General features: G+C 42.0%; 1 protein-coding gene and 1 non-coding gene across 2 annotated transcripts; one reads left to right on the forward strand and one right to left on the reverse strand.

The window, feature by feature from the left end:
* The first annotated feature begins 152 nt into the window (after window positions 1-152).
* vwa7 (von Willebrand factor A domain containing 7) lies at window positions 153-8,952 on the forward strand. Its single transcript, XM_030765192.1, has 17 exons — window positions 153-233; window positions 1,191-1,476; window positions 2,026-2,259; window positions 2,406-2,502; window positions 2,724-2,855; window positions 3,335-3,530; window positions 4,005-4,186; window positions 4,543-4,655; window positions 4,898-5,014; window positions 5,134-5,313; window positions 5,401-5,539; window positions 5,871-6,023; window positions 6,391-6,483; window positions 6,754-7,031; window positions 7,777-7,913; window positions 8,055-8,214; window positions 8,440-8,952. Exons 2-17 carry the CDS (start codon window positions 1,240-1,242, stop codon window positions 8,950-8,952), a joined length of 2,961 nt encoding a protein of 986 aa, XP_030621052.1. The 5' UTR covers window positions 153-233; window positions 1,191-1,239.
* Window positions 8,953-10,028: 1,076 nt separating this feature from the next.
* On the reverse strand, window positions 10,029-10,192 carry LOC115806268 (U1 spliceosomal RNA). Its single transcript, XR_004025168.1, has one exon. It is a non-coding gene; the product is annotated as a U1 spliceosomal RNA (small nuclear RNA).
* Window positions 10,193-12,079: the final 1,887 nt, after the last annotated feature.

A 12,079-nucleotide genomic window follows, 5' to 3' on the forward strand; every position in this document is an offset into this window, starting at 1 on the left:
GCACCTTACTCAACATTCTCAAGCCATGGGAACCTCAGAGCTCCGTCACAATATTCAGATGGGGCCTGAAATGTAAACACTTCCTCAATTTTCTGTCTGTCTGCAAACGACCGGTAGTTGTGGCTTTCTTGATAGACACTTCTGTGCAAAGCTTTGCTGTCACACGCACAAAAAGACACAGAAAGACACAAGAAGACTGAAGGGGATGAGACATCTGATGACAAGAATAAGAGGTGAGATTGGACTTCTGTGAGCTTGATTCTTTTTGGTTATGTCGTTGGGCCTTGCATTCATAATGGGGAAAAAAAAACCTCAGAAGACTTCTGTATATTATGACTCGATTTTGTGAAGATATGGTAGGTGGTGAGTGATGACCCAAATTTCTAGTGTGCCACAAACCAAATACTGCATTCTCCCCTGACCAAAAATACCCCCCCAGAGGATACGCTGGAATTTACTGTTATGAATGTATTCTGAAAATTCTGTTTTGACACATGCACGAATATGTATCTGTTGTTTCATAGACATTTAACAGAATTAGCACAGAAATAGCATTATACAGCTGACAGAGCTGGCCAGTGTCGTAGATAACTTGGAGCATGCGAGACCACCCACTTGTTTACATGACTTGCTTTTATGCTTGGTAGAGTCACAGCTCTGGCACTACAGATAAGCTGGGAGAGTGACAGGGATATGATAAGGCAATTTCTTAATATTGCTCTTTTCTCCCTTCATCTCTCTCCCTCTCTCTCTCTAAGCTTCCTTTTGATTTTTCCCTTTCTTTTCATTTCTTTTAAAACCTTGAATGCAAGTAATGGTAAAAAAAAAACAACAAAACCTGAGAATTACATGTTGAGATGAAATACTCTGCAGTAGCCTGTGAAATTTCGTGGAGTGACATACAAAGTTTGTCTAAAGGCTGTCATGACCTATATTATCTCCATCATTACACTGTCAGTAAATGTATTATAACTGTATGTGAGTCAGAAAACATACATTGCAAATATCACAAATTTGATCAACAGCTAGAACATGTTTTAAAATGACAAAACTCAACAAAGAAATATGGTCTCAGACGTATAATTAATACATTTAACTTCCTGTTTATTTACATTATGCTGTAGTGGTTATTGTCATTAAACCTGAATAACAATGAAAATGACCAGTGTTACTGTATGGTGTATTTACAGGGATAACACTACCACTGGCTGAACTCTGAGGGCACTGATCACTTGAAAGATGGTGTGGAGTTATGTGGGGCTCAGGGAATGGACCAGCCTGTGTGCCCTGGTTCTTCTGTGCATGGCACTACCAGGGTGCCAGGCTTTCCTGCCCAACTTCTGGTCCCGGGTGCTGACACTGTCTTGGGATTCGTACACACATCAGTATATGACTGAGAAGGCTATACTTAATGTTACCATGGCGACACTGAGCAGTTTTCTGAGAAAAAATCATTACTCCAAATCTCAGGAGCAGGTGAGGCCCTGGGTTTTGTAGGGGGTATTGTGTGTGTGTCAGGGAGTCTTGTGTGTGTGTGTGTGTGTTTGTGTGTTTCAGCCAGTGATTACAATAAAGCTTTTTTGCCAGTGTCCTGACACTGAAAAAATGCTCACTGCTTTGCTTGTGTGTAATTACTTTTAGTCTTGTAAGTGAAAACTTAAAGATAGAGACATGGCTGTCATTTTTATTCACTAGACTGGACTGGACTGGACTGAATGACTTTGCTAGAAACCAGGAGTAGAGACCTCAGTGAGGATCTACCACATAATACTACTTGAATTCAACCATTATTATGATAACTGATGATAAGAGCCTCCATTTAAAAGTACCTCTTCTTTCACCATGTTCTTTAAACTGCTTCTATTCCTGTGTTCACTTCCAGTTATTCTGCTTGAAAACAATAATTTCTTGAGCTGGAAAATTCCAGTATGATAGACTGAAATTCAGTGAAATGCAGTGGAGGGGAATCGGGGCAGGTCTTAAACTGGAAATCCATGCTCACTAATTAGCTCCTCCTGATCTCAGATAGAATTGGGTCATAGGTTCTGGCAGGCTGTAAGGGAAGTGGTCCAGTCCAATTCTGACATGGACTTTCTGAGCTCCACACGTTCTGACCCGGTCTACCACTTCGACTCAGAACGTGTAGAAGGTGCAACAGAACTTTTGCGGGAATTCTGGGCTCAAACAGTTCTGCTGACCAAAGCCAAAGAGTACCAGGGAGCTCGCAGCTGCCTTGGCCAGCTTCTCCACTCTCTGCAGGTACTATAGGATTCACCCCAACACATAACTGATTTGACTCTGACCCAAATCCTGAATCAGGGTCAGGACCCTATCGGTTGATTTGGATTTAGGTTTAGTGAAGTAGAATAATCATATAATATCAATATCACATGTCATATACACAGGACTTCTACAGCCACAGTAACTGGGTAGAGATGGGTCAGCGTTCAGAATACCACCACCTGTTAGATCCAAAGGAGCCAGGAGTGCCTGTAGCATCAGGTGAGCAACACAAAGATTCACCAAATCACTTTGCTGTAGTATATTCATAACACAGGAATGCCAAGTTTATATTTTTAAACTACTGCTTACTAAGTGTATAACAGAGGACAACACTAATTTGAAAATTGACTTAAAATCTGGCTTTAATTATCAATAAATTGAAAATCTAGCTTTAGTTATCAAAGAAATCTTAACTTAAACTGCTGCTCCATCTCCTTTAGAGGACATGCCTACCTGTATCGATTGTCCCAGAGCAACCTGTTATAATAACCTCCTGGAGGAGCTGACCCTGGGTGAAAGGCGTCCAGTCCTGACTACTGGATACTTCAGCGACTATCCTGTCAAACCACAAGGTTATCATTCAGTGAACACACAGACTGCTGATGGGTTTAATCAGGTGTTAAGTAGACTAAAATAAATGTGTGAATTGACTAACAATACAAAACAAGAAGATGCAGAAAAACTAAACTGTTCCTTAGTTACTTACTCTGAGATTCAGTATTTACAATGTCTGAGATTATCTATGGAACGGATTGGGAAACCATAACATCTGTAACCCCTTCAGTTCCCAACACACAACTAATAGGTCACAAGTTATATCACCTGGGACATCAAATCTGGTTACCGATTGTAGTGAGTCATATTCAGAGGGCATGATAAACCAAGCACATTGCACTTAACTGCTTCACAAACAACACCATTATAAAAGCAACCTTTGACCAATGCCTTTCGATCTTGACAAAGGCAATTAACTACATATTCAAAGCAGGCATTTTTGCAGTTTACATAGGATCTTTCTGGGACCCAACAGTGAGCCATTATTGTCTTGTAGGAAAGTGCAGCCATGGCGGTATTCTGGACAGTAGCCATCACCAGGAAGCCAAGGGTGGCATAAACAAGGACAGCACCTCATTCCTTTTCTCTCCTCACCACTACCTCCACAAAGAGGCTGCTCGTCTAGCTACCATGGCAACCCTTACCGTGCTGAGAGACTTGCGAGACGTGGTGGGGCCAGAGAGATTCCTCAGGTCAGAGGTCACAATACAGCTGTGTTTTTACTGTATTCAAAGGGTAATGGGTTGTTAAATAAAAGCGCAGTGTAATTCAAGAAAAGTAAACAATGGTAAATCATTCAACATACTTACTTTTGCCTTTTGTGTTTTTTTCTTTTCCTTTTCTTTTTCTGTTTTTGGTTTCTTGAATGCTAAGTTGTAGTATTTTTAACTCCCTATTCTCTTCATTTGGAATTGCTTGTTCCCTATATTATCATCGCTGCCGTAGCGCGATCCCTACATCTTCGTGTCCACACAAGACTAGCACATGCCTCTTCAGAAACATGCAGACTCTTTATTTAGTGAGGCTGGCAGTTATTTACTAAGATCCTATGCGGCTCATTAATACGAACATAAAGAGAGGATATATGAATAATGCAAACTGAACTGAACTGCATCAAAAACAAATTGGAGTTCACTGAGAGAAGTTCAACAATTTTGCATCTCCAGACTCTTCAGTGTGCAGCAGCCTCCAGCTCTAGTCTTCGTAATGGATACTACGGGCAGCATGTTTGAGGAGATCACTGCTGCCCGCATGCGGGCCTTCTCCATCATTCAAGCTCGTGCCCAGGCCCAGAGCCATGGCTCCAGCCTGCCTGGCACCTTCCTACTAGTGCCCTTTCATGACCCAGGTAAGTGTGGCTCCCTTCTGATTCAGAGACACTAGGACACATTTGCTGGGTTTGCAAATGTGAACAAACTTGAACCAACTTTAGTGACAAAGGACCACTGGGACTCACAATCTCATGAAGTTCTGCCCATACTCACGTTTTTCAAAACTCACTCTTTCATTTTTCTAAGACATTTTGTTTTTGTCTTTCTTGGCACTGGGGAAGTTATAATAGGTTATATTCATGTATGTATCAACTCAACGATATTTTTACACACTGGCATGATTTCAAAGCATTTGTCATTTTGGTGCAATGAGTATACATGCAAGTGAGAGAGAAGCTGGAAAATAAGGATGCTTATTTCCGTTGTGCAACAGCTGTGGGTCCAGTGTATGAGACAGATGACCCTGATCAGTTCATAAAAAAGCTGGAGGATCTGACTGCTCTCGGAGGTGGAGATGAGCCAGAGATGTGTCTCTCTGCCATACAGGTAATTACAGAGATGAACTGAGTTCACGTAAATGACTTGAAGACGAACGAGGAATCCAAGAATCTAAAACAACTGGAACAAACCGTTCCCACCAAATCAAACAGTTGAACCAGGTCATCTCTCTGCAAAGTGTAGAAGGATGTGAAGTATGCAGACAACGTCAAGTCGCACAGCACTGAATGGAAAGTAAATTTATGTGTCAGTTATGGGAAGTGGGTTTCAGTTCTGTTTGTATGTTTCAGCTGGCCCTAACCAATAGCCCACCACTGTCTGAGGTTTTTGTTTTTACCGACGCTTCTCCGAAAGACGAGCATCTATTTAATGCAGTAAAGGCTCTTGCGCTGGAGAAACAGAGCAAGGTAACTACACAACCCCCACACACACATTTAGATGCAGATGTGCAAGATGTGGCTTGCACTTGACCTAAATCATGCAACCACATACACCCACAGAACAATGTTTATATGTCTGTGTACAGGTGACCTTCCTGCTGACAGTGGATGAGAGACTCAGGAGGAAAAGAGAGACACTCTCACCTGAACGTTTCTCCTTGTACTCCTCTCTTTCCTCTGTGTCAGGTGGAATGACCATTTTTACCAGCAAAAAAGACATACGTAAAGTGTCAGCCGTTGTCCAGGACAACACTGAGGCTAGTAAGGTATGCTTATTCAAACTTGTTTCATTGAATTTGGATTCAAGTTGTAATGTACAGATTGTCATGACTGGAGGTTGTCTCCCCCTACAGGTTTCACTGCTCCATGTGGACACTGAATCAGACTCTCTTTCTTCTTATTCCTTCAGCGTGGACAGAACAATGAGAAATGTCACACTCCATCTCACCTCACAATCAGAGCTCACTCACTGTGACATCAGCAGCTCCAAGGGTACAATCATTAACACACACACACACACACACACACACACACTCATACACACACACTACAGCAGTCTATCTATCTATCTATCTACACATCTTTGAGCAGCCTTTGCGACCGGAGGGTCGCTGGTTCAGTCTCCAGGACCGGCAGGAAAAATGTGGGCTGAAGTGCCCTTGAGCAAGGCACTTAACCCCAAAACTGCTCCTGCTCCTGGTGTGTTCTCACTGGTGTGTATAGGATGGGTTAAATGCAGAAGTTAAATTCACTACTCACTCCTCACAGTGTGTGTGTGCAATCACAGCAATTCTAAATTCTAAATATTCCCCCCACTCCTCAGGTACTGCTCAGTCTCTACTCAGCTCCTCAGGTCCATTAGCAAAGCTGGAGAGCTATCAGGGCCTCTACAGAATCAGCCTGCTCCCTCCCATTGAGCCAGGCCAATGGCAGCTGACAATCCGGGCTCAGGGAAATATCAAACTTAATGTCATAGGTAAGAGACCTGGCCTCCCCCTCTGTTGTTCCTGTTGCTCCCTCTCTCACACACACACAAACACAGACACACATACAATTAAACTGTATGTGGTAAAAACCTATTAAGATGCAAAAGCACCAACCATTTAAGACTGGGCTAAGTGTTCAGTGATTTTGGTTATAAACAACATAATTCACACCATTGTTAGATAGATAGACAGATAGATAGAGAGGGAGAGAGAGAGACGGACAGACAGATAGATTTGCTACTCACAAGCACAGACATATATACATCTTTATATGAATGGCAGGATAGAGTAGCGCATCCCACTTCACAATAAATGAAATTGTTCTCATCAGTTCTTCTTCTTTATCTGGTCTCCAAGGGGACAGCAGCCTGGACTTCCTGTATTACTTTGCTGTAGAATCAAATGAAACCCATCCAGGACTAGCCAGAGTAGAAGGAAGTCCTGTGGCAGGTCTGTCAGCTCTTGAACTTCAACACAACAAATTTCCTCATAAACATTTGATTGACTGTTTGATTACAGATTTTGGCTAAGGATGAGGCTCACAGCTTTGTTTATTAACGTTTCATTGTTCAGTTCAATTTGATTTTGCCTTTACACCATCATTTGAATAGCTTTATGGAAAGAGAAAGCCAAAAACATATTTGATATATTATTTTCCATTAATAATACTCAAGAGAAATATCTGAATTAAGTTATTCTCACCAGAGATGTCTTACACAGGTGCACCAGTGTTCTTAGTGGTGGTTATAACTGGCCTCTCTCACAATGAGGGGGTCTCATTCAGACATGTGACACTGCTGGGGACCAATGGAGAGAGCCTACAGCAGGTGTTCCTCAACTCTTCCTCTTCCTGGTGGTCTGGAGAGGAGTTGGTTGGCCACCTGGATTCAGTACCCCGAATGCCATTCAGCTTGCGTCTGTCTGGCAGCGATCGGAAGGGGAACAAACTGGACAGGGTTTCCACAGAGATAATTCATCCCACGCATGTACAAATTCAGGTATAACTGCTGCATGGAGAAACCACGCCCAAAAAGTACAACACACATTTAAAGCACGATGAGCAGCAGATTTGCTCTCAATAAGAGACCGCTGAGCAGTTCTCTGTCAAACTCTGTGATGTAAAATGATGCAGAACAGCAAATGTACCACGTAGCACAGTTTATATTGTCATAAATAATATAGTACAAAGAAGCACAATTAATAAACTACAGCATAGTAAAGAAAGGCACACAAACACAAACACAATAAACACTATCTAACTAACATTAAACACTAAACACATTACAACATGACATGGCATGACACAGTACAAGCATACAATCCTCTCTCACATTGTCATGGTTTATATGAAGAACTGGATGCATCCGCAGGGTTTTCTCAGTTTTATTGGAATGAAACGTGAAACGCAAGATTGGAACAAGATTCGGTGCACTGACAATTCACAAAACTCTGACAGCTCATTGACAGTTCCAGGGGAAACTGGGGGCATTTGTACCAAACAGAACAGGACTGGATTAACTGAAAACAGGTGGAACTAATGATTCACTAAGAACTCAGGAAGTGCAATACAAATCTAACATAAAATGGCCAGTAGAGAGGGAAAGAGCGAACCAGGGTGTCACACACAAAATTTGCACCACTGAAAAATAAACCAAATCAAGCATGTTTTATAGGGGTTAAATAATCCTTGAAAGATGTATGATTGTTACAGGGAAGTATTAACGTGACATGTGCTTTTGTCAGGTCCTTTCTGCTCCACACCTGTCTGCGGGTCAGACAAGCACTGTGGTCTTTGAGGTACAGAATCATGGCCCTGCAGGTCATTTCAGTCTCTCTGCTAAGGATGACTCAGGCTACCTTTCAAAGACTGACATCTTCAGGTAAATGGTTCTGGTGGTCTGGGTTTATCATATAAATCTACAATTAAGGCCCCAGTCATGTTTCACGTGTTTATAATGTTGGAAATATAATGCGGATGAAGAAAATTATGGTCTGCTTTCTCATTCTTTTTTCATTGACAGCTTGTCAATCAAAGAGAGGGGGTCTGTGAGGCACGAGATGGAGATAAAAACTCCTAAAACTGCTCAGGCAGGGCAGGCCGTGACCTTAACTGTAACAGTCACTGCTAGTGACAACGCAGGCTTAAACTATGCTGTAGTTCATCTGACCGTGCTGCCAGAGGTGAGAACTTAAAACATAATCACATTATAATACGATCTTTGATTAGGCATCTGGACCATAGAGGGTTTTTAAAACAATCAAGGGGAGAAACACGTAGTAACACAACTAGACATCTGTGGATTGCAACTGAAAATAGGGTGTAAGACAGTGCTCTCAGGGTGAAGAGAATTACAGTTATTAATCAGCAAGACACAAGAGCAGTTTTATTTGTGTCTCTCTCCACAGGAACCTGACGCGTCTCCTCCGTCATGTTCTACAATGCGCGTGGAGATGGCCTGTCCCCCAGTCTCAGGCCATCAGTGCTCTCAGGGTAACTGGAGTGTCTCTCTAGCAGTGAGAGATAGAGGAAACTCTGGCCTGGCCTCTATACAGCTGTCCCAAGGCATGGGCACCCTCACACTGCTAAATGAAGAGATGGGGGTTGTGACTGACCAACAGTGGAATCACAAGAAAGGGGCAGAGCGAGGAATTCCTAAGCAGAAGTTAGTGTACAACGATCCCCCGCTGAATTTGTCATCGTGGGTGAGAGGGAAGTCCCTCAGGCTGCGTTACACATCGGGCTGTTGCTCCCCTCGGGCCAAACTGCTGCTGCAGGATGGGGCTGGGAACACACGGCGTTGCCTTCTCATCTCCAGTCAGCAAAGGGTGAAGCAGGAGAGAAATGTTACACCCAGCAGGGCTACACGCACTCTAACAGACCTGGTGTTGCTGGGTCTAGTGATATCCAGGACAGTATGAGGGTGCCGCTTCAAAGATTTTTTTGTTTTGTTTTGTTTTTTATTGTTGTGGTACAATAATCAGATATGTACTATGTAACCTTGTTTTAGAGGATTTGATTGTCTTTCACAGTAGCAGACACAGAAATCGTTGGATATCTGTAAAAGACACTGGACATACTACAGACTCATGTCTTAACTCCAATATGGAAAATACCTTGTTTCAGAAAAATATGTTTATAGCTTCTTATGACACATACTCAAACAGGAAGACTTGATAGTAAACGCATTCATACAAATAACACTTCACATTAGAGATGCTTGGATTGAATTTGAATTAGAGAGTTTGGTGATTGTGCACTGATTTAATGTGTAAAATAGTAGTATTTTGGTTGTATTTCATTGCTTTATTTGTAAATATTTTGTTCATTTTAATAAATGTTACTGTGTACAAAATTAAAAACAAAATAAAGCAAACAAAAAGTCATCTTAGATCAAGTCTATACATAAATCTCTGCTCAGCAGATAAACCAAAATTCCGTAAGCACTTCTATACATTTTAGAGTTTTTATACAGTTTACAGCTTGTTTAGCAGAGCTTTACAGTAACTTTTACAGTAAGTTCTACAGCAAATGTTACAGTTTGTTTAGCAGATGTTGTTATCCAAAACCCCATTGCAAGACATGCATTCATAGAAGAAAACCAACAATATGTCGACTTAAAATATAGAACCTTCTATGTAAAAGTGGCAGTCATAATTTGTGAAAAGAAGTCTTTTCAATCACTGCCAGGACTCAGCAAATCTCAGATCAGTGAATCATTACCCCATTTTGAACTGGAAGAGCGAGAACCAAGAACAGTAAATGTAAATCTCCGTGATTGCACACACACACTGTGAACAGTGAATTTGTCTCTGCATTTAACCCATCCAACACACCAGTAGTGAACTCACACAACAGACGCAGGAGCAGTGGGCAGCATTCCTCTGCGCCCGGGGAGCATTAGGGTTAAGTGCCTTGCTCAAGGGCACACAGCCATGGATTCAACCCTCCAGTCACGAGCCCGGTTCTCTAACCTTTAGACCACGGCTGCCCAGATCAGGGGAGAGCGTGAACGCAGTCCCCCACTACCACAAATTATGCAGTCAAGATTCCCACATTTGGGGAATTCGCAGAGGTCAGCATAGCCCAAGTGCAATGGCTAAGCCTCACCCTGGGTGAACCACCTTTGTGTTCATGGTGTCTCCTCTGCCAGGTAATGATGGAATAATTCAGCATCCAAAGGAGCCCAAGCTGATCTCAAATCAGTATGATAACGACCCGTTTTCAGTGTATACACATGTGCAGAGGAAATTCTAGAAGAAAGGAGCTATGTGTGAAAGATATTGGTGAAAATGTGTAACATCTTCTGTTACATGTATTTTGTAGCATGTAAACAGGAACCAACCACAGCAATGTGAACAGAACTCAAATTAAATTAAAAAGAAATATCTCTCTCTCTCTCTCTCTCTCTCTCCAATTTACAATTTACAATTTAGCATTTGGCAGATGCTTTTAGCCAAAGCGACTTACAATCAGTGCATCTCTCTCTCTCTCTCTCTCTCTCTCTCTCTCTCTCTCTCTCTCTCCTCTTTCACATACTGCTATATGATCAACTCTTGACAAATCCTCTCCAGTTCCACTTCAGTTATATGACATGAACTGATAGGCTTAAATAAATATTATATTAATATGGAGAAGGGGTCCAAGGATAAAACACTCTCGCAGTGAAGAGATAGTTCTCTTCACAATGAAGAGTTTACACAGAAACCGCCACTGACAGAATTATTCTGTATGTATATTCTGTACTCTTCATTCTTGAAGTAAAAATAAACAGCTTCAGTTAATATGGTGACATAGGCCAGAGGTGTTGAAGGTGTCCCACACCTCTCAGATAAGAATGCTCAGGATGGTGCTTCCTGTGCTGGTCTGAGGGCCACTTTGTCTGTTGTCTTCCCAATACTCCATGATCTGATAACCAGTACAAACAGGACCACACAGAATAAAAGCACCGTCACTGCAAGGATACAACTGCTCCTCAGTCTTCTACAGTCCTGATTGTCTGCAAAATAAGAGCACACAGAGCACATAATTTACAAAATCCACTCATAAGTGCCCAAAATCACGTACAAACCCATAGGCCACATAACAGAGTGGAAGTGTGTGGCACTAATAACTCATACGTACTTTAGTGTAAAATTAATTTAACTTGTCTTTTTTCATTTCTGGGGTTCAGTGATATTAATTTTTAGCAAATCTCATATGTTCTCAGCATTGCTCTTACCCCAGTTCACAGTGATGTTTCCCGGTAAACTACTGTGTAGTACCCGGCATCTATAGCTCCTGGACATCTGGGCTGCCCATGGAACCTTCAGACTCTTCCTCAGCTGATATGTGCCATCACCATTGGGCAAAACTGCATCACTACTCCCTCCTTCCACTAGTGGCGTGTCATCATGCCCTAGCCACTCAACCTGAACCTCCCTTGGGAAAAACCCTGTCACATGACAAATGAGCACTTCCTCAGTGCATGAAGGGTCATGCCTCTTGAAAAGAGAAACCTGAGGGACTGAGAAGTAAAACTGTGTCAAAATTAGTCAAAATAATCTCAATATCCACACGAGGAAGTCACATAATTGGGCCACCCATCACACTGTGACAATAAATGCCATCAGCTTTTAGCATCAAAAATTCTTGACACTATTGCTGTTGATTTCTACACACTTGACAGTCTTAATGGGAAAGTTAATCCACTTACTCCTTTTTTCACTCATCCAGGGAGCATACTTCAGAATTCCTCTGAGTCTCTGAACACACTCATTATGATAAAAGTAGTAAAGTCTGTCCAGGTCAAATGCTCCTTTGATCACCCTTTGGACATAGTGGACAGCCTGAAGGTCTGCAGCTGTCCACACTCTTGCGGGAATGTCAAAACTCACAAAGTCTTTTCCATTGTAACCATGACTGACTGAAGCCTCAATTGTGCCATCGCTGTTCAATCTGCAGTAACCACGAGTCTGGTAAACACCAATGTCGGGGACTGTTGCTTAGAAAAAAAATATCAACATTAGCTGATTGATTAAGTAAATGAGATACACTTTACATCTGGGA

This window comes from Chanos chanos, chromosome 2, assembly GCF_902362185.1.
Source record: "Chanos chanos chromosome 2, fChaCha1.1, whole genome shotgun sequence".
Lineage (NCBI taxonomy): Eukaryota > Metazoa > Chordata > Actinopteri > Gonorynchiformes > Chanidae > Chanos > Chanos chanos.

Excerpts from the sequence above, each read along its gene's own strand:
- vwa7 (XM_030765192.1), top strand. The coding sequence starts at position 1,240 with ATGGTGTGGAGTTATGTGGGGCTCAGGGAATGGACCAGCCTGTGTGCC. Across the intron at positions 6,024-6,390 it reads TATCAAACTTAATGTCATAG|GGGACAGCAGCCTGGACTTC; the intron begins GTAAGAGACCTG and ends CTGGTCTCCAAG. Across the intron at positions 8,215-8,439 it reads ATCTGACCGTGCTGCCAGAG|GAACCTGACGCGTCTCCTCC; the intron begins GTGAGAACTTAA and ends CTCTCTCCACAG.